The sequence below is a fragment of the Scleropages formosus genome, unplaced genomic scaffold (genome assembly GCF_900964775.1).
Source record: "Scleropages formosus unplaced genomic scaffold, fSclFor1.1, whole genome shotgun sequence".
NCBI classification, from domain to species: domain Eukaryota; kingdom Metazoa; phylum Chordata; class Actinopteri; order Osteoglossiformes; family Osteoglossidae; genus Scleropages; species Scleropages formosus.
In genome coordinates, this window is record NW_021641044.1 from 117,274 (window position 1) to 138,555 (window position 21,282).

General features: G+C 39.9%; 1 protein-coding gene across 1 annotated transcript; it reads right to left on the minus strand.

Annotated features, from left to right (window-relative positions):
• Positions 1 to 1,687: 1,687 nt before the first annotated feature.
• Positions 1,688 to 19,134, minus strand: LOC108928367 (protein phosphatase 1 regulatory subunit 1A-like). The gene is made up of 7 exons (XM_018742262.2): positions 18,742 to 19,134; positions 10,581 to 10,641; positions 7,335 to 7,372; positions 6,632 to 6,695; positions 5,909 to 6,118; positions 4,038 to 4,151; positions 1,688 to 3,696 (listed from the first exon to the last, which is right to left on the minus strand). Exons 1-7 carry the CDS (start codon positions 18,820 to 18,822, stop codon positions 3,632 to 3,634), a joined length of 633 nt encoding a protein of 210 aa, XP_018597778.2. The 5' UTR covers positions 18,823 to 19,134; the 3' UTR covers positions 1,688 to 3,631.
• Between the last annotated feature and the right edge of the window lie 2,148 nt (positions 19,135 to 21,282).

A 21,282-nucleotide genomic window follows, 5' to 3' on the forward strand; every position in this document is an offset into this window, starting at 1 on the left:
GAGTATTGGGAATACAAAGTATTTTAATGATCTTCTGAGAGTAGGTTTTTATGCTACATATTTTAAATTTGATCAGACTTTTTTTTACAGATTTTGCTTTGTTACTCGAACATGCAAGCGTCTCCTTTACTATAAATTATATTTAACTATACCTTGTGTCAAGTTTCAACCATAATAATTATTATGGAAAATCTGTTGTTTGTTTGTTGGAAAACCTCATGTGATGTCAATTGTAATCTGGCCAAGAGAAAAAACAGTTGTAATTCGAATAGATAAAATTCTGTATTTGTAATATATGTAACAACTTAACTGAAACGAATTGGTCTTTAGAGATGCTTTTCATGTGTTTGTTTAATATTTTAAAATAAAAAAAATCCTTAGTATTTCACACCATCTTTTTGTGCCTGGAAACCTACTCAAAACATTCTGTCAGAGTACTGTTGGTAATTGCACTATAGAAAATAAAGAATATTGGCTGACTAATTCTTTCAGTTATTTTAAAAGTTTTTTTTTTTTTTTAACATTCTGGCACTCGTAATACAGCACTATAAGCGGTAAAATACATCGGTTAACTCATTCTTTGAGTTGTTCTAAAAGTTTTTTACATTCTGTTACACATAATACATGTACATGTGTTCATTTAGCTTACGTTTTTCCAAAGAAACGTGTAAGGTTAAGCTACCTACATCATTTATCCATGTATACAGCTGGGTAATTTTTTACTGGAGCAATTTAGGCCACATACCTTGTACAAGGATGTTACAGTAATACATTCAAACCTCTGAGTCCAAAGGCTCAAACCACTAAACGGCATGTTGTTTACCCTAACCTAACTCTAACCCTTACCCAAATGGAATATTGCAACTTTCTGAAGACTACAGATGTACCTCAATTGTTATCATAATAAATGTAGCTGATATAACTGATAAAATAACTACAAAATTATATTTTTTGCAAGTTTTATTTATGCATTATGTGTAGATGAAATTGAATTGATTTGAAATTGCTACACTTTACACTTAAATAAAATAAGACTCAACAGTATGAGTTGGCAAGACTATTTTGTTTAATTAATTTATAATATAAGACTTAATGATTGTAACAGCATATACCTGTAAAATACTGAACTTTTAATATGTGATTATATTTCCTAGATTGTAAAATTACACACATACTCAAAAAATAAGTATTCTGCTGTTAAAAAATTTTAAACAAAAGACTACCAAGTCTTTATCTGCCTATTGCACTATTAGATGTATAAATATAGAGTATAATTTTTTAAAATTCATATGTTAAAGCAGACTATTGTAACAAATCATCAGTGCATGGTAGTGGCAGTTTGAAATATTGGTAATATTAATATTATTATTAATTATAAGCTACTCTTCATTAAATACTAGATAATTGAAATCCAAGTCTGTTATTTGTATTTCTTGTATTGCAAATTGTCAGTAATGCATTGTAAACTCTACAATATACTTCAGTTTGATAAAGATTTATATTAAAATGAGGCTTCTCTTAATGTTATATCTGTATTCAAAACCAAAATGGTGTAAAGACTGTTTGAGTCTGTAGTGGAAATTTCAATTCTGTCATGTATCAGGCAGAATATTTCATATGGAGATCACTCAGTTAAAAAAAAAAAAAAAAAAAAAGAAAAACAGAATGCTTATATTTACATACATGTGTAAATGTAACATTTGCAAAAGAATTCTCCCAGAGCTTTTTAAATTGACACATTTTACTCTGTGAAACTATTCCAGCAATTTTGAAATCAAATTACATCACACTTGTTCGCATTATACGCACAAATTCGCACAAATTATGTTATGTGTGCATTAAAATTCCAGTACTTTGCTGTTCTATAGTAAAATCTAATACTCCCTCAGTACCTGAAGTTATTTTTCTGTCAGGTGCTTCTCTGGTTTACCTTTAAAAACCTTTAAAAACTCAATTATAGTTCTTAGGCGGGCCATACATTTCTACCTGCTGCTCTATTTGAATCAGTAGCTACAGTAAATTAAATATAAAGTTATTAATAACTGATAACCAAACCACTCCTTCTAACACTTACAATTAAAAAAGAGATGCACCATGCACATTTTGAACATTTTGATGTTGAAAATAAATATGTATTTGAATATTGAACAAGAAATTAAACTAATGACATGTGCTGTGTTGTTGATATACTTTTAAAATTGTAGTTGTAATTGTAGTGCCCTCAAAATATCATTGTATTATGCTTTTAATCACATACATTTACAAAAATGTATAAAAACTTCCTAATTGTGGATGTTTCGGCCTTTAGTGCTCAGGTACTGCTTTGTTCCTTAAACAGTGGATAACAGACAGCCTTGCTGGACATGCAGGTCATGCATTGGAACTGAGATGTTTGTAACAGATTATTACAAAAAACTTCTGTTGAGATTAAACTTGACATGACTGAACTCATTAGCACTAATGGATGTAAGAGATCCGGAATGTGATAGACTGCATGAAATAATGCTATCATTATTACTTTCATATGTAGAACAAAAACTGGAATGTCAACATTAGGAGTACCTAATGCAATAAGAGTTATGATGAGTGCCACAGAACACCAGTGTAAAGGGCAAAATCCAAAGTTCTTGTAAACTGCACGTTTGCTGTATGCAAATTAATGCTTTCAGTCTCTTTTGTGTGTAATTCAAACACTGCAGAAATTTTACGCACTGACTAAAAACATACACAAACTTTAATTCCTAAGCCTGTAAAATCTTATTTAAACATTTGATGTTAATCTCTTCATTTGGCATTAATATGCTGTTGTGGTGTTATGATTTTGGTTGTATATGTGTAACGTGTGTATGAAAAGAGGACAAAGCCTTATGTTGCAAACTAGGACATGTTTGTTTACCGAACAAACCTTGTGGTAAACCTTCTCACAGCATAAGAACTGAAACTGAACACATCAACAAAGAAAACAGGTACAACCAGAAAACACAGCCTTTACAGTACCTAACTTGCAATGTGTCACTATAATCTGAGACTCATTTAAGGTCAGTTAAAATGGACATTTTATTGAGTTAAATCATTCTATTGTTCCCTTTGTCAACAAATTGTGACATGTTTGCTTAGAAGTTAAGCTAAAACACTACTATTGCTTTAAAAATTCAATGTCAATGGGTGTACTAGAATTTTTACCATGAGAAAGAAAACAAATCTGAAATTTTAAATAAAATATCAGTGAAGATGAATTAAATTTTCATAATTTTTTTAGAAATATCACAGATGTCCTGACATTAACAATGAGATGTCCACTTTTTGTGTATGCTTCCTTTGTTTTCTATAGGTAACAAACAGTAATCTACAAGTTCTTCACAAATGGTTGCTTGACCCATTTGTCAGTTTTTACCTCAAAATATGAAATTTCTATGTGTACAGTCAGAAAAACTAGAAGTGACAAAGGAATAAAAATAATTTAACTACGAATTCTGAAAGTACTTAATAAGTAAAGGCCAAATGTCTCTCCCCATTATTATCACAGAGGCTGAGAGACATACAGGATTTGATTGTTTGACTTCATCTATAAAACTCTTCTTTCTCTTCCTCTTATTCTTTAAAACTGATAGTTGGTGACCTGAAGGATCTTCTACTTGTTTTTCTCCTGGATGTTCTTCTTGCTCTCATCTGCCAATGGGCCCACCTTTGTTTCTGCTGTTTAGAAACAAAGAGGAGTTTCAGGCGGAAACTGACAATGGTAAAAGTGTTTTTGATCCAGTTGAATATATGGCCCACTGTATAAAAGCTACAAATTCATTTTCAAGAGTGACATTATTATAACACTTTCAGTATAAACATTTTAAACATGTTGTTATTTATGAAATTACAAATTTAAATTTGTAACAGCCTTCTACCAAGGCAAGGTTGATACTATGTAGTACTGTACTGTACTATGTATGTGTTTTAATGACAGAAGACAGGATCACTTCAGTCACGTGAATGATCAGATTGTTGGATTAAAAACTTAACACAGTAGCTTGGTGTGTAAATTGTACCTGTTTGCTGGAGTTGTGTAGAATTTGCATTTGTGATGGAGGCACAAACTTCCTCCTGTAGTGATGGGCTCTCCACTCCACCAGCTGCTTCTAACAGACTCTCTCTAGAAAACTCTAGAAAAGAGAAAAAGATATTCATTATCACCATCCAGCTCTTATTTTGTATAAACCCCAAATCATTCTGAATAAACAACTCAATAATTAATAAATACTTCTTGAAAACAAAATTTGATCTCATTTTTTTATCTTTGATGTTGTCACATGTCGGATGCTATTCGCAGATAAAAATACCTTTGTGCAAAGGTGGGCAGTCAAAAACAATGCTTAATTAAAACCACCGTTCCTTTCAAAAAAAGTTTCTCAAGTAAAAGTCCTCATCCAAAGTTCTACTTAACTAAAAGTAAAAAAGGTAAACAAATTGCTCATATATCAAGTTACTTTGATGCTTTCTAGTTAGGATTTTTTAATGTTCTGAACCATTATTAACAGCTTCAATATACAGTGTTAACTTACTGAAATAATATATCTATATATCTTTTCATTAAATTAAATTTGCTGGTCCAGTAGAATTTCTCATTGTCACTTAATACCTGCATGCATAGGATGGGACGTCATCCCCACTCTGGGTAGTCACATACAGTCTCACCCCAGGGGCAAGTTTACAGTCACCAATCCACCTGAAATGCACATCTTTGGAGTGTAGGAGGAAAGCGCAACACCCAAAGGAATCCCATAGGAATGGGGAAAATGTGCAGACTCCACACAGACTGAGCTAGATCTGCATCTGCACTCAAATGGCCCAGGTTCTATGAGACAGCAGCAGTTCCCATTGTGCCACAGTGCTACTATTCCAGTAAAATTAGATATTCATCCCTTATTTACCACACACTTGTGTGGTTGACCTACAGAATAACTAAACGTAACTCTTTACTGCCAACCTCTGAATGTGCTGTTATTTGTATAAAATGATATTTCATTGAATGCCAAACTAAAATAAAACACAGTCACATTCTGACTTTAAATTTCAGAAACCTTGTGTACTTCTTAAGTGAAAATACACACACGCGCACACACACACACGTTGTCTGAAGCTGCTTGTCCTGAGCAGGGTCACGGCAAGCCCGAGCCTAACCCGGCAGCACAGGGTGCAAGGCTGGAGGGGTAGGGGACGCACCCCGGACGGGACACCAGTCCGTCGCAAGGCACCCCAAGCGGCACTTGAATCCTAGACCCACTGGCGAGCAGGACCTGGCCAAGCCCGCTGTGCCACTGCGTCCCCCTTAAGTGAAAATATTAAATTATATCTCTTCTGTAAATGTTTCCATTCATTTTACTGAGCACACAAAAGGTATACCTGATTTTCATTCTCACTGCCTTGTACTGCAGTGCTAACATTAGTTTACACATTTAGCTGTTTCTGAATACTATTCATTTCAATCTTTGATAGAAGGCAGTTTATTTACACACAGAATTGGTGCTTTAAATAAAGGAGCAGTAAAGACTAACTGGTGGTTTTTACTTTTGCTGTTTTTGATGCTTTCATCCTGGCAACAGTTTTATTTACTGGGTAGAATAAAATCCCTATCCTGTATCATTATTCCCTGTGGAAGGAGACTCCTTAGCCAGCGTTGTGAACTTTTCTCCAGGGCATCATACGATAACTCGGTGGCACACGTATCATATCATTTTAAATTCAACTCGAATCTCTTGCATCATAAATGCTGGGTCCCTTGCAGCTGTTCACCTTTGTGATTTCTAATTTAAATCAATTGGCATGGCACCAGATGAAATACTGCCAAAATGATGTACAAAAAAACAATTCCTGTCTCCCACTGTTCTGACTGGTTCAGGCAGAAACTGCCCCTTTTCACCTTCCATTTGGCAGCGCAGTTTTTCAAAGGCCTCTGCGGTGACCTTGTCCTCTGTGTTCCACCCCTCCTCATCCTCCGGCAGGTCATCTCCAGCAGGGACAGAATCTGGACTGGGTCGGTCCGACAAGCAGCTCTCAGAGGAGCACTCATCTCCTGCTGCGCCTCCCTGCTGTTGCCGATATAGGTGGTGCTCGACTAGGAACTGCAGCTCTGCAGAAGGAAAACAAAGGGAAGTGGGGATGTGTGTGCACGTGTTAGTTTATTTGTGTCTGAGAGCCTGTAGGGGCTGCTTCACCTTTTGATGTGTTCATATGAGAGTGTCAAGTGGTCAAACTGATTATTTCAAACTGATCGCTGATTATGTCAAGCATGTGTAGTTATTATTCAAGAATGATGAGTAATTGTACTATTAATTGGTATGCATAAAGACTATAGATTGTATAAAGGTTAGAAAGCCTGAAAACTATATATAGTATAAAGGTTAGAAAGTGCATAAAAGATGAAAAGTAACGATCAATAAAACTGACTCTTTGCCACATATCTTAGTGTTGCATCAATGAGCGAAATGTAATCTCGCTAGAACAGGATTTTGAGAATTCATTTGACTGCTTTGATGCTTCCTCCATTGTCATGTGGACAGTGGAGAAGGGATGGTGGTGTGATCACTCAGTGAGTAACTGATCCGGAGCCCCCTTTGACAGGTAAAGACTGAAGACGTCATACCTTTCATTGTAGGTGTGCCTCGTGCCCCCTTCCTTCGCTGCCGAGGGGAGTTCAGGAGGGCAGCCTAAGAACACCAGCACAGATCAGTCAGGAGGCGTAACACACTTCATATGGGGTGCTGGACTTAACACGTTTCTTTGTAGACGTACCACAGACTAATTTAAAGACATATTCAAATAACATATCAGAAAATAATTTTAACTGTTACTCTGTGGTATAGTAAGCCACATACAATGACTTACTCTTTTATATAAAAGAGGAGATTATGCTGGAACTCAAGGTAGGTACCTTGATCGAGGGTATTACAGTGAGTACAGGGATTTGGACCAGGATCCTTTCATTGGGAAGTGATAGCTCTAACCACTGTACTACCCTCTGCCTCTCAGGCAGTGTTGTAGGTCACAGCTTTGTAAATGTAAAAGAGTATATGATTATCCTTTATTCAGATAATGCCTTTGTCCAATGCAAAGTATAATGTTAGATATGTAACCTTTCAATGGTTTACCTGTTTTACAGCAGGGCATTTCTGCTGCATCAATTCAGGGTAAGTACCTTCATCGAAGATACGATAGCATGAGCTGGATTTGAAGAGGGAACATTCATATTACAGCGCTTCCCTGTGTATGAATGCCACCGATTATATGGTAGTGGAATTTTTTGCAAGGCAGTGTCCCCTCTATAGATAAAAACAAAAGCAGGTTACCTTGTACAACTGATTGGAAAGTCGATCTTCATCAATTTCTGTAATTGAGAAGAAAATATTATCAGTGTGATTAAGGCAGGAAGGTTTAAACGTTAATTTGTAGTTTTTTAATAAGTTCAATGACAATAACTGCAGATCAGTAATTTAGAAAATAAGGATGTTGAAAACTGAAGTGCTGCAGTTTGCTGTCTTGAGGGAAGAATTGTAGTGCGGGTAGGAAGGAATATTTCATGCTGTGCCGCACAGCAAGGTAACTGCATGGTGATCCAGATGTACAAAATGATGGTACTCAGACAGCTGCTGCTGTCAGCTGTGCAAGTGGCCGATTTAATAGAAACATCACGGATCGGAACAAATACAAAAGAAAAAGGAACATTTCCAGTCAACATATGAAATAATGACATGTTGATTAGAAGGAAGAAATACAAACATAATTCATGTTGGTCCCCTGAAGTAATTGGAAATGAATTTAAAGTCATTTTAACACACGCCTGTCACTGGGTCTTTAAACTTTTTCTAGGACATCACCTCGTTGCCTGGCAACTGAACATCCCCAGACACCAAGCAGAGTGCGTATGCAAAAGGGGCTGAGCGGGTGTATGACGTGTCACTATCCTTTCCATCATCCAAATGCAGTGAAAATAAAAAAAAGAAAAAATTGTGTTTAATAATAGAGACATCACCTTTCCTCTTTAGCCTAGGAGTTCATTTAAAAATCGTAGTTTTAACTTGATTAAACGTTTTCTTCTTCGTTCATATACCTTCACATGCAGCTCACGTTGCTATAAGTGGAAATGTATATAATAATTTAATTGGACTCTCAGTCAAGAGATAGTTTGTTTCAGATATTGATTTGTTATTTTTCTTAAAATTGTTGACCCCACTTGACAGCAGTCATTGTGTTTTTCATAGGCTGATTCTCAGGCTTTCACAGTTATCCTTTGTTTCCTGTGCTTCACTTTAATCTTGCCAGTACAACCAGACTGTTATTCTTCATCAAAACTGAATATCAAACTGTCAGCTTCACAGATCGTTCCATTTTAGTAACTGACTGGTGTAGATTTACCATTGATTTTAATCCCACTTTCCACCTACATTTTTTATGATTCAGTTGTTCCATTTAATTGGACTCCGTGAAGCAAAACTCCGAAAAATCTTGCAATTGTTTTGCCAAGGAACATTTTTGTCATTTTGTACAATGTCACAGATGGAAAAAACACAAAAACAGAAATATTTCAATAGTAAAAATCTGTTGTACAATTGCCTAAAACTAAGATAGATTGGAAACAGTTCAAAGAAGCCTCTCTTATTGTGCTATGTTGGCCAAAGTGATAATATAGATTTTTTTTTCTCATCCTTAGGCTTTCTTTTTTTAACCAAAATGTAAACCTACTTTGTAGTTTGTCTCTTGTAAATTTGTAGTTTCCCCACTTTCTTTGATGGAATTGTTCCTTAGCCTGCTCCCCACAATAGGCTTAGGTTAAGAATTTTCTTGATGTTTTGCACATCATTCCAATCTGTTTCCATTTGTGCAAAAATAATATAACCGCTGGAGACTAGTGATCATAAACTGTTTTTTTAAAACATATGTCACTGTAGTAGTATAACAAATATGCTTTTTTTTAAATCCTGTCAGTTTCAGGTCTCATCGATAAGCCACCGAAGGAGAAAAGAGTGTCCACTATCAATCATTCTCTTCCAACACCTTACAGCTGTGAATGATAGTACTGATGACATGGAGGCCAATGACCAAACCTCTGACAGATGTGACACATTCCTTTTTATTACTGCCAGTGGTAAAAAAACAGCAATAATAAAGAACAAATGGCAAAGATCTCCATAAAACAGATGCTACCTATTTGAAAAAGATCCACTGTACTGTGACTATGACAGTTCAGGAGGGATACAAATAGGTGCCTTTTCAGAGCTGATTATGTCTAAATGTAGATATTTGCTCAGAGTGCTGGGAATGATGTACATTGCAATGACTGTGGGCGTCAGCAGACATGGGACTCAGCGACCCTGCCGCCAGGGAACCGGGGAATAACGTGAGCTCAGCTGGATGAGCTGCAGAGTGTTAAATAATGTAGTAAATTTCTGCACAGGCATGCTGCCCTGCATCAGCACCAGGCTCTCCTCAATCTCTTCATCCTGCTTAGTCTTCCTTGTCCTTCCAGTCCAGCCTTTCCACACATCTTGTGCTCTCCATTTTTATTCCTCCAAATGGATTGTCTTGCCCCACTATATCTATTTTCTCTCCTTGTCAAATTTATTCCCTTTTCTCAACCTCCCCATCCTCCCATCACTGTCTTTCTCTGATCTTTTATGAGTTGGGAGGGTTAAAATGGGGGGTCTCAAAGATCAAGGCAAATTTTCAGAGTATCAGGGGCTTGCTGTCCCAGTTTCATTGTGCGTACATTTGAACATCATTATTATGACCGGATTTCACAGACTCTCTTACAGTACAGGGGAGATGTGGTGGCGCAGTGGGTCTGCCTGGTGCGTGTGGAGTGGTGGGCCTGGGGTTCGAGCACTGCGTGGGGTGCCTTGCAACGGACCGGTGTCCCACCCTGGGTGTGTGTTTCACCCCCCCCAGCCGTGCGTCCTAGGCTGTGGCTTGCTGTAACCCCATTCAGGACAAGTAGTTGCTGACAATGTCATGTCACAGACAGTACACATCAAGCTTCTCCATTCTTTAAACAGAGAAACTTGTAAAGTATGTATTCACTTTGATATACAGTAAACACATAGAAATAGTGCCCCTCTGATATATGTATAGTCTTTTCCACCTAGGGTCATCTAAATAATCTTAGTAGAATTCTTCTTGAAGTAAATTTTATATAATCTCTGACATTCGCTACTGCATAAAAGACATGAATGATTAAAATCTCTTAGGTAAACAACAGAATCGAAATATAAGTTTCAGTAAATATCTTGTGACTTGGCTGGTTAGCGCTTTTCCCTATTTACCAGAACTCAGAAGAAGCCCAGAATAGAAAGGACCGAACCAGTAGGCTGCTGCCCTTATTGTGCAATGACTCATCACTCTGATCATCAAATCATCATCTTAAATGACTTCAGGGTGCCTGAGTCGCTGGGTGGGAATACCATGGGGATATGAGAACTGGAACAGGAGGAGGTTACATTAACAGATCGTGAGAGCAGGGGTGTGGGAAAACAGTGTTTGATTTATTATTGTGCAGACTAAAGGGTCACGGACATGGGGCTAAGAGGCAACTACAGTACCTGGTGAAGACTGGTCACTGGATGCTACCAGAGTGGCAGGAGTGGGTCTTCGTCTCCTGATCTGCACAGAGAAAGAAGGGGAGAGTTTTGCTCTCAATTCCAGTTCATGTAGTTATCATGTAATTAAAGTAACCAAAATTTTATGACTCACCTGCTTTACATTTGGAGACTTATCAAGCAAACTGTTAAATTAGTCATCATATACAGACATAGAATAACCACCTGAAAGCTTAAGAATTTTTTTTCTAGTTTAAAAGTGCCTAATATTGAAATGTCGGTTACCAAAACGTTTGTGTATCAGGATGACCTGAATCGACCAGCCCTTTTTAATTTGTTGGATTTTGTTACCTTCACATGGACCCACTGCATGTTCTGTCATTGCACAGAAGGTTGCTTTGTTTCACACCTATTGTGCTCTGTGTGATAAAGAGGTTTGTTGGTATCAATGTCCAAAAGGATTTAAGTCTACGGGATGGGAACATTTTCCACAAGGAAATGTCATAATGAGCAGAAGACCTTTTTATTTCCATTCCTAATAGGCAGCATCTACTGCACTTGTCTTAGACCCGTGTAAATAGGTTTGAGCTTCTCAGTGCATCTCAAGCAGGATTCCCAAAAAAGCCATACACCGCCTGCTACAGTGTGACTGAACTAGATTTGCAGGACGACCACAAACACAAAGGGAGGCTGGGCCTGGGAGGAGGGCTGGTTAGGAGTTCCACCTCCCTGAGACTCCTGACTAATGGCGGGACCCAGATGGCCAACAGTCCTAATTACTGCTGTAGCCTGACTGACAGGAGCCAAGTGGATGTCGACTCCCTGCCAGAATATAGATGATAGTGAAAGTGGAAAGAGGCTAACAGGCTGTAAAATAAATACAGAAAGACATAAAATGCAGTGTACAGCTGAGTGACAGAAAAACCAAACAATTAATCACAGGAAGCATTTTAAAGTCTGCACGTGAACCAGTCGAAAAGGTTAGAGACAGAGAAAGAGAGAGAGAGGGTGTTTGAAAAGACCTACATAGCAATTTCTGTTTCTTTACTGTTATTGGATCGTGTAGCTGATGCTTTGATCCAACGCAACATACAGTTTTTACCCATTCACACACAGTAAGAACCAAGTAATAACCTGCTACCATCAAAAATTAATGTCTGGATATTTTACTGGAGCAATTCAGGCTAAGTACTTTGCTCGTCTTACAGAAGACAAATTGCGTGCTGCTTGAGGGTCGGAGCTGCAAATTTTTGAGCTACCCTGGGTTAAGTGGCTTCTTGGAACCTGAAATTCCATGTACGGTGGATTTTGTGTGGGCTTCAACACCCTTGCTCCTTGTTCGTAACATTTTGACAGGTTAAGCTTTAAAAAACAACATAGAAACTGATTTATTGCTGATTTTAGTTACTTAGATTGTTTTATTTTACCGAAGATTTTAGGACAGGATAGGACAGGACAGGATGCTACTTTGTTAATCCCTACCGGGAAATTCAATTTTTATCCGTTTTGACTTCTCCAGTAGTACAGCAGCGCCACCCCTCTTAGGACTTAACAGTATTATAGTCACAAGACTACTTATGTAAGCAGTGTACTACTACCTGTACCAAGTGACTTTTCGCTTCAGGTTTTATAGGGCTAATATAATAGTATATGCCATCAGAGTAGCTACCAGTTACTGAAGCTTCATGTTAATTCTCCAGCTCCAGTACTTTATTCACCTGTGCTACTGCCACCGAAAATCCAAAACGATGAATTCCAGGCTACTTTATTTATGCTGCTAATATTGTTAGGCTTGGGCTTAAATCGAGCTTTGACCACACTAGACACAGAGTCCTCTGAAGGGGACTTTTTCTCTCACGCTTGATCAGACTAATTTAGGCAGCAGAGCTGACAATGGTTTGTGTGGTAACAATGCAGCAGTAGAGAGAGAGCGCGAGAGACCATGAATGCTAATTGGATTTCATCTTTCTTCTCCTGGAGAAGTTCCACTTCCCCTCCTAGAGGCTGCGGAGAGGCAGCCATGCCGTGTCGGTAAAGTGTACGTAGATATGTGTATGTGATTTATCCAAACTGCTGGTGAGATGAGTGAAAAACAGAGCAAGAAGAAGGCTGAGGACCAGGATAGCAGCTACTATGTTGTTCCAGCCAGCTCCCCAGGATGGCAGACTATTAGCATGCACAGGCACGATTGTGTACTGGGAGACCCTGACGAATGTGGCCACAATGTCATCCTCCCATCCTCTAAGGGTGTGGGCACAATGGCCACAACTGCCAAGGAGGGATCATGTGACCAGAAGGAACCGCAGAGCCCTTCTGCCCCCCAGGAGTGAGAGCTCGCTTTCAGCCCTATCTGCTTTATTGTTTATCTGTCCAAACCCTGGTGAGACAAGGAGCCTGATTCCACAGTGTGGGACAGTGCACAGGGCAAACACACCTGCTGTGCTCTTAGAAAGGGTTAAAGTTTATTGTCTCATATTAATCACATGGCACTTCTCTGTATTTAACCGAAATTAAAATTCAGTGTTCTTAGACAATCTTGTTTGAAAAAAGCAATATAAAACTAAATGTAATTTAAAATGAAGGGGATGCGATGGCGTGGCAGCGTGTCGGGCTTGGCTGGGTCCCGCTCTCTGGTGGGTCTGGGGTTCGAGTCCCGCTTGGGGGGTTCTTGCGACGGACTGGTGTCCCGTCCTGGGTGTGTTCCCTCCAGCCTCACACCCTGTGTTGCCGGGTTAGGCTCCGGTTCACCGTGACCCCGCTTGGGACAAGTGGTTTCAGGCTCTGTGTGTGTGTGTGTGTGTGTGTGTGTGTGTGTGTGTAATTTAAACTGAAATGCAGTGTTACATACAGATACAGCACACTACTGGCAATTCATGAAGGCTTTTAAAATTGTTACTCTGTCATGCTAATTAAATATGAAATTATTCCATTTCTGTTTCTTTTTTGACAATAATGTACTGTCTAAGCTAACACATTGTATTTCTTTTAAAAATAAGTGTCACTTGCCAGCACACATTCTAGCAGCTCAAGTAGGCAAACCTGCAGCAAATCAAGGGGAGGCATAAAAGGATCCACCACTCACCATCCACACCACTCACAACCTCATTGCGAGGACTGCCTATCCTGCTCCACTGGTTTTGACCTACACTTGGACTACCTGGATTTCAGGTTTGCCCCATAGATCAACACAACCAACTCAGCTTTGACCAGGACCTAACCATGGCTCTTCTTCATTGTCTTGCCCAAAGAATCACTGCCCAGATTCTCTTCAATAAAACTCACATTTGGATCCAAGCTCTCGTCTTCCTGCATCCTTGGATTATTACAATAAGACAATTTTCCTGAAGTCACGCAGAATCATAATTCATAGCCTGGCAACTAGTGTGTCCGGACCTGTTTCCTTAGCGCTATCATTGTGGTAAGAGTAATGTGCACTATGTTGATCCCAGCACAATTACTCCCTGTCCTGTGGCCGCAGTTATTCCAGCAAATACAGTGCTGTATTCTGAATGCTGAACTCATGAATCTCTCTCAGTGTTCAAGAGGGGTCTCTAAACACATCTCTTTCAAATTCAGTTCTCTCTGGATTTAACAACTACAAAATGGATTTACATTACATTGTTTTTCACAAATATATTTGAACTGAGGAGAGGTGTGGTGGTGCAGTGGTGCGGTGGGTTGGACCACAGTCCTGCTCTCCGGTGGGTCTGGGGTTCGAGTCCCGCTTGGGGTGCCTTGCGACGGACTGGCGTCCCGTCCTGGGTGTGTCCCCTCCCTCTCCGGCCTTATGCCCTGTGTTACCGGGTAGGCTCCGGTCCCCCCGCGACCCTGTATGGGACAAGCGGTTCTGAAAATGTGTGTGTGTATTTGAACTGCTGCTTTTTATATGCTACTATAATGTTAATGTTAACATTTTTAAAAACATTGTACTGTCTATATGCAGCTCCAAAGAGTGTATGCCTTTTTAACTGGTGAAATCAAACTGCCTGTACTGTGAGAATCTCGTGCCCGCATCTATATCTCTCATTTTCTTGGTGAAATGCACTTGTGTTTTCTTTGGGTTGTACAACCCTTTGAGAAAAAGTGTCTGCTAAATAAACGTAAATGTAAATGTAAATGTAATCACCTTTCCTCCAAGCTCCGGGTGCACAAATGTGCAGAATGACAAAGCTCTTATTAAATAAACAGGGTCTTATGGATAAATTCAGAGTTTCGCTAATCTTTTTCTAATGCCAACTGGTCCACCAGCACAACAAAAGATCATTCATAAAGGCTTCCTACTGTTTTTTTGTTGTCACTACTGTAATTGTTCATAAGAACAAATCCACGTCAAAGTCCACAAAATGTTTGGCATTTATGAACTTGAAAGGCAGTAAAATAATTATTTGTTTTCAAAGAAACACTTTTGTTCAGTATGAGAATGTCCGTTGCTCAATTAAATTCGTTGTTAAGCTATATTATAACAGTCAGGGTTGCGCACATTTCCTCAAATTGTAATAGAATCAGGATTTCTTAATACTGTAATATGTTTTCTATCTTTTAAAACCTAAAGTGCCTTCTCAACTCTCAGGAAAGCCGCTTACAGATTAAATAGTTGCTTTGATAATAGCCTCATTTTTTAACAGATTGAAGTAAAAAACTGAATTTTACAAACAGAGTAAAGAGGAGTGAGTTTTACTTCAAAAGCTAAATATACAGTTCATATGCTATTTCTAACAGGCTGTGTGAATTTGATGATTTCAAATGGTAGCAGAATCTGTGACTTAGTCAAGACATATTTTTCACATTTCTGTGTTTATTTAAGCAGCTTGGCGTTGCCATGGCACACGGTTTGCAGTCTCTGAAGAAGAAGGAGATGTTAGACAAATTGGCATGTGTTTACAAACAGCTTCCCATTTTTGGAACTCGATGCTGCTAAAATGAGTAACTGGAACCTGAGATGAAAGATCCCATCCTAGAACTGCATGTAAAGAAGAGAAGATCTGCACAACTCAACATGGCAGAAGGGGAAGGCCTGAATAGCCCAGCATTGCACACGAAGTTCTACACTATTTAGTATTGTACATAGAGAAGACCCATACAACCAGAATGACATACAAAAAGATGTGCAATCCAGCATAGCACATGTAGAAAACCTACACAAGCCAGCATGGCACATGGAGGAGAAGACCTATACAAGCCAGCATGGCACATGTAGAAAACCTACACAAGCCAGCAAGGCACATGGAGAACACCTTCACAACCCAGCATGGTACATGGAGAACACCTACACAAGCCAGCATGGCACATGGAGGAGAAGACCTATACAAGCCAGCATGGCACATGGAGAGGACCTACACAATCCAACATGGGACATGGAGAAGACCTACACAAGCCAGGGTGGCACACAGATAATAGAAGATGTACAAAACTCATAATGGCATGACAGGAGAGTACTTGCACAGTTCAGCATAGCAGGTGGAGAGCAGTTGATCAGTTAGAAATTGCTGCTGGTCTTTCACAGATTATTACAAATGGGTGGGTTTTCACATGTTTAGTTAAATTTTAACTACACATACATACACATCATCTGAAACCGTTTGTCCCATACAGGGTTGCGGGGAGCCGGAGCCTAACCCGGCAACAGAGGGCAAAATTTTACCTACACAAATTTTAACTATGACAAATAAAAAAGACAGATTCATGTTTTGAATGTTTCCATTATTTCAGTGTCTTCCTCAGTTGGGAGCATAGAGTTACTGTATATAAATAAAAATCTAAATTAAATATGTATATAATCAAAGAAAAGATAAAGTATCTTTGGTGGATTTCAAATAATTATGAAACCAAGGGCTGTAAGACATCATACAGTTTGTGGTTTCATCACATCTTTGCCTATGGCAAGTATAAAAGAAAAGTGTAATGTTGAATGAAGCTGCCATTGCTGGACCTTCAGCCTTTGTTATGCCTCAACATAAACCTAAACAAGGGGCCAAGAAGGCCAACCACAGAAGGGTAGCTCCTCTTGAGCTGTTGGCTCCCAAAGGGTGCTCCTCTGAGGGTGCCAACAAGCCTCATGGAGAGGTGTGGTGGGACTGAAACAGCCTGGCATGGGGCCCTTGGGTGAGGCAGCATAATAATCTTGGTGAAGTTAAGTACATCTTGTGGTAAGCCACAGTACTTGACCTATTGTACATCTTTCACTGACATATGGCATTACAAAACAACAAGACCAAGGCAGCAAGCGAAGCTTTGGAACAGGTTCATAGACATGGCTAGAATATCAGGTTTGGTAGCAGTACCACAGAACATTACTTGGGTTATCAAAAATCAGAAATTTGCTATTCTGTTTCAGTGGTTGGTATCCTTGGTTTCAATTCTAGAGATTTGTTCCTTAGCTATTGGTAAACCTTTTTCCATAGATGAGCAATACACCAAGTTCAGTTTTGACAGCTCGTCTTGGGAATTCACTGGCCCATGTGTGCATTTCTTTTTCTCCTCTTCTCCTTTCTTCCTCTCTTTTTGTCTTTCTCTCTGTGTCCCTCTCTTAGCCCTTCTCACTTCTTAGAGGATTTCTGAGGATCTTTGAGGATTTCATTTTTACACTCAATGCAGTGACAAGGACATTCTTTGAGACACTTACTGGAAGACACAGTAATTAGTTTTGACACTCCTGTTAAAGGCACCACTAAAGTGTAAAGGTATTCACAACCACACACACACACATTTTCAGAACCGCTTGTCCCATACGGGGTCACGGGGAACCGGAGCCTACCCGGCAACACAGGGCGTAAGGCCGTAGGGGGAAGGGGACGCACCCAGGACGGGACGCCAGTCCGTCGCAAGGCACCCCAAGCAGGACTCGAACCCCAGACCCACCGGAGAGCAGGACTGTGGTCCAACCCACTGCGCCACCGCACCCCCTATTCACAACCAATCAAGGACAAAATCATTTAAAAAATTGGTGCAATTTGGTGTGATTTCAGTCTATACTATAAATTACTTAAAATGTAAATTAAATGAAATTACTTGTCTAACGTATACTGTGACAAATTGACTGTACTCAAGAATCACGCGTGTGCATCCAAATCGCTCCTTCTGTTGGTGTAATGCACTTTCGTATTGTTCTCTGAGACGAATGTCACTTTGGAGAAAAGCATCTTCCAAATACATAAATGTAAATGTAATCAAGCTTTTCTAGATGAATATGAACTGATCCATGAAATGTGTTTTTTAAAGGACTCTCTGTGTACCTCATTCAGAAATATATCAGCTCGTTTAAAAATTCTTATCCGTTATTCAGGTGCAGCAAATGTGATTTTTAATGTTCTTAAGCCCCTCCAATTTGATGTGCCTGATTTAATATAGAGCTAATGTATTTTATTTATTCAACTACATTTAATTGAGGCAGACCTAAAGTAAGTTTACTGACCCAGAGAATGACGATGCCCGGGCAGAAAGCTTTCAGCTTGCAAGTGTTTCTTAATGGTGAAGAAAAATGCTGCACGCTTCATTTACACTTACGAAAAAGCTCACAGTCCACAATGAGTCCAGAAGCATAAGTGCACCGTGTGTGTGCAGTGCCTATAGAGTGATAACAACATCTGTCCCCCTGTGGGAAGATGCTGCCTGTAGGGACATTTAACTCGGGCTAAGGTAACCATCTCCTTGGTGTCAAGTGTGTGCATGTGTTTGTGTGGATATGTGTGTGTGTGTGCATGCTCAGTGACGAGTTCAGTGACACATCCCAGCCAGACGCAAGGAGAAATGAGAAGACCAGACACAAAGCTCACAGTCATTCTTCATGTCTCACACTACTGTCCACATCACAGTCTCAGCGGATCGCCACATGTCCATTTTCTTTCATTTTTCACTTGTGCTACCCTAAGTCGAATCAATAAGTTACCATTCCGGCTGTGAGCGTCATAAAGTTACAATATGCTTTATCTGCTACATTTAACAGATTAAAAAGCATGTGGTGAATGTGACACCGTATTAGTTCAGAGTCATAATTGTTAAGGTCAGCTGGTTATGCTATTTGCTGCATTAGGACAATGCGCACTTGAATCCATGTGAATATCGCAGGTCACGGTGATCCATCTGCATAACATTTATTCCGTTCAAGTCGAGCGGCGCTTAAGCTTAGCCTAAGCTCAGTGTCACGCTCCCCTCGGCGACCGCTCACCTGCTCAGCTGCCTCCGGGTCCAGGTGCGAGTCCAGGAGAGGCACAGTGAATTGGATCTTGCGGGGGCTGCCGGTATCCATGTTGACGACAACAGGGATGAAGGAGGAGGAGGGAGTGTGGAGTGTGGGGTGAACGGGGGGGGGGGTTGGGAAGGGGCTCTGAGGAGGTGGTTAAGGAGGAGGGGAGGGGGGAAAGGGGATGCTGGTGCTCCTGTGCTGGTGGTCCTCTGTTCCTTCTGCCTCCTCCTTCTCTTTTCTTTCCTTCTCTCCCTCGGCTTTGCTCTCTGTATCCTTCTCCCTCAGCTGTACACGTTCCTGCGCTGCAGTTCTCAGCTTAATGCAGTGCCAAGGACATTCTCTCTGAATACCCCTCTCTCTGTCTTATTCGCTCCCTCTGTCCCTCTCTCTCTTTCCCTCTTCAGCCCCCCTCCCCTACACCCTCGCTCCCCATTGGTTCCCCATGCACAGGAATATGTGTTAGTGCAAACCCTAGCAAAATAGGCTTTAACTCTTTCGAGCAGCAGTATAAAGAACTCCAAAAAAGGCTATTGAAGACAAAATAAGGTTCGATCAAGTGCTGTCACCCCACACGCACTCACATTCGTGCGAACGGCTGGCAGAGAAAGGGCCTGTAACATTGAGAGAGCTGCAGGCTGGTGTTCTTGTACAACCTATTTATCTATATATTATTGAAAATGCCTTTTAAAAATGTATTGGAAAGAGCCTTGTGCTAAAAGCAATCATTCACGGACCATGGGAACTGTACAATCCATTTATAGGACAGTATATAAAATTTTTACTGGTTTGCTTTTTTAATGTAGCAGTTCCTTACAGAAGCCCCTATTGAATAATTCTTCTAAAATGAACAAGGTGTTTTTAATGGAATAATCACGACAAGGATTGCAATAATCAGCTATGCTGTATTTCATATAAATGCACACACACACACAATGAGATAAAAATAAATATTAAATCAAAAATTTAAAAAAATGTAGTGTATATTAAAAATCTGTAAAATGTATCTGTAAAATAAATATTCTTTTCATCCTTTTTCAGTGATGCATTATTTAATACAACAGAGAAAAAGGTTGGGTGATTTCAGATAAGAGTCCTTTTGTCTGGTTTATTCTCTGATCATCTGAAGGGAAATGAAAACAGGAATCACTGTTTTCCAGATTCCTGGCACATGGGGTACTGGGGACCACAATGTATTGATGCTGGAAAAGCACAAGCTATTTTGCCATGGAGACCACTCCAACGTGACCCACTGCCGACGGGAGACTTTTCTCCCTTCAGCAATCCCATGAACCTCGGGCTCGTCCTGCCACAGAGCACATTGATCTTTGGCGCAACAGAAATTCCCAACAGCACACTGGGACTCAGAACAGGGGGAAATCTGATGCTGGACAGAGACTGGAAGGCACTGCAATATGGAAAAATATTGAAATCTGATGCGCTGATACTCTGTCTCTTTTCCATTTCCTTACACCCTGTAAATAACCTTATTCAGTGCACAACATCTGAAGTGTATTTAAAAGTCTGACCTGTTCACATAATAAATAGCTCCATAAAGCAAACCCGTAGCACATCACATTTTAACCTACACATAGGCAAGGCATTTTATCTCCCTGGTTTCCCTGTATGTCATATTTACATATTTAAGAAGCATACATGGATGCAGACTACATAGAGTGGAAAGAAATCCATGTAGAATGGATATTCTAATGCCCAGTCATCTTTCGGACATGTCTGATCATACATTGATTGTTCCTGTTTTACAGAGGATGAAATCTGGTGCCGCATGGGGCCAGTGAGATGGCCATGTGCCCCAGAGTCTCTGGCACTGGGGCAGTACTTCTCATTGTCAGTTTCCATGTTTCTGAGCTCTTTTTCCTCTTTTTTTTTACACATTATAGATCTGTGAGCAGGAGGATGATGAGGCCTGTGGACCCCTTAATGACTCGAAGGGAGAAAGTTAAAGCGACGCACGGGGGTGAGAGGGTGCACATCTGGGAGGATTGCCAGGAGCTGGAAGGTAGACAGAGAAGAACAAGGTGTTCAGTCGGGGCTGATAAGGGCCGTCTAGAGTTTCCTGGCTCCCTGCTTGCGTGACTCCCTTTAACTGCTATTACATCTCAGATGAAAAATACATGTACTTACTTTGGCCACTCTGGCTCTTTTCTGAGTCATCACACCAGTAGTGTTTTTGCCATAATGTGTTCAGAGGGACAACAAAGCAACGACAAAGGACCGGGCTTTAAACGTGATCACGACAACGTAGTTTACTTTTCATTAACGAGCCACTGTGTTCGTTATACTGGAGCTGAATGATTTTGTTAATAGCTTCAAAATTTGAGACATTGCAGGAGCTAAACTGAGATTCAGAGGAAGATGAGGGTCTCGGAACCCAAGTGCAGACCCCTTTTAGGGAGTGATATGGGCTGGAATTGAAATGGTTGGAACAGAGGCACGAAAGACTGTCCCCATTTTAATGGTGTCTCTTGTCAGTGTGTGAAAATGTGTGTCTACTTGGAGTCTACA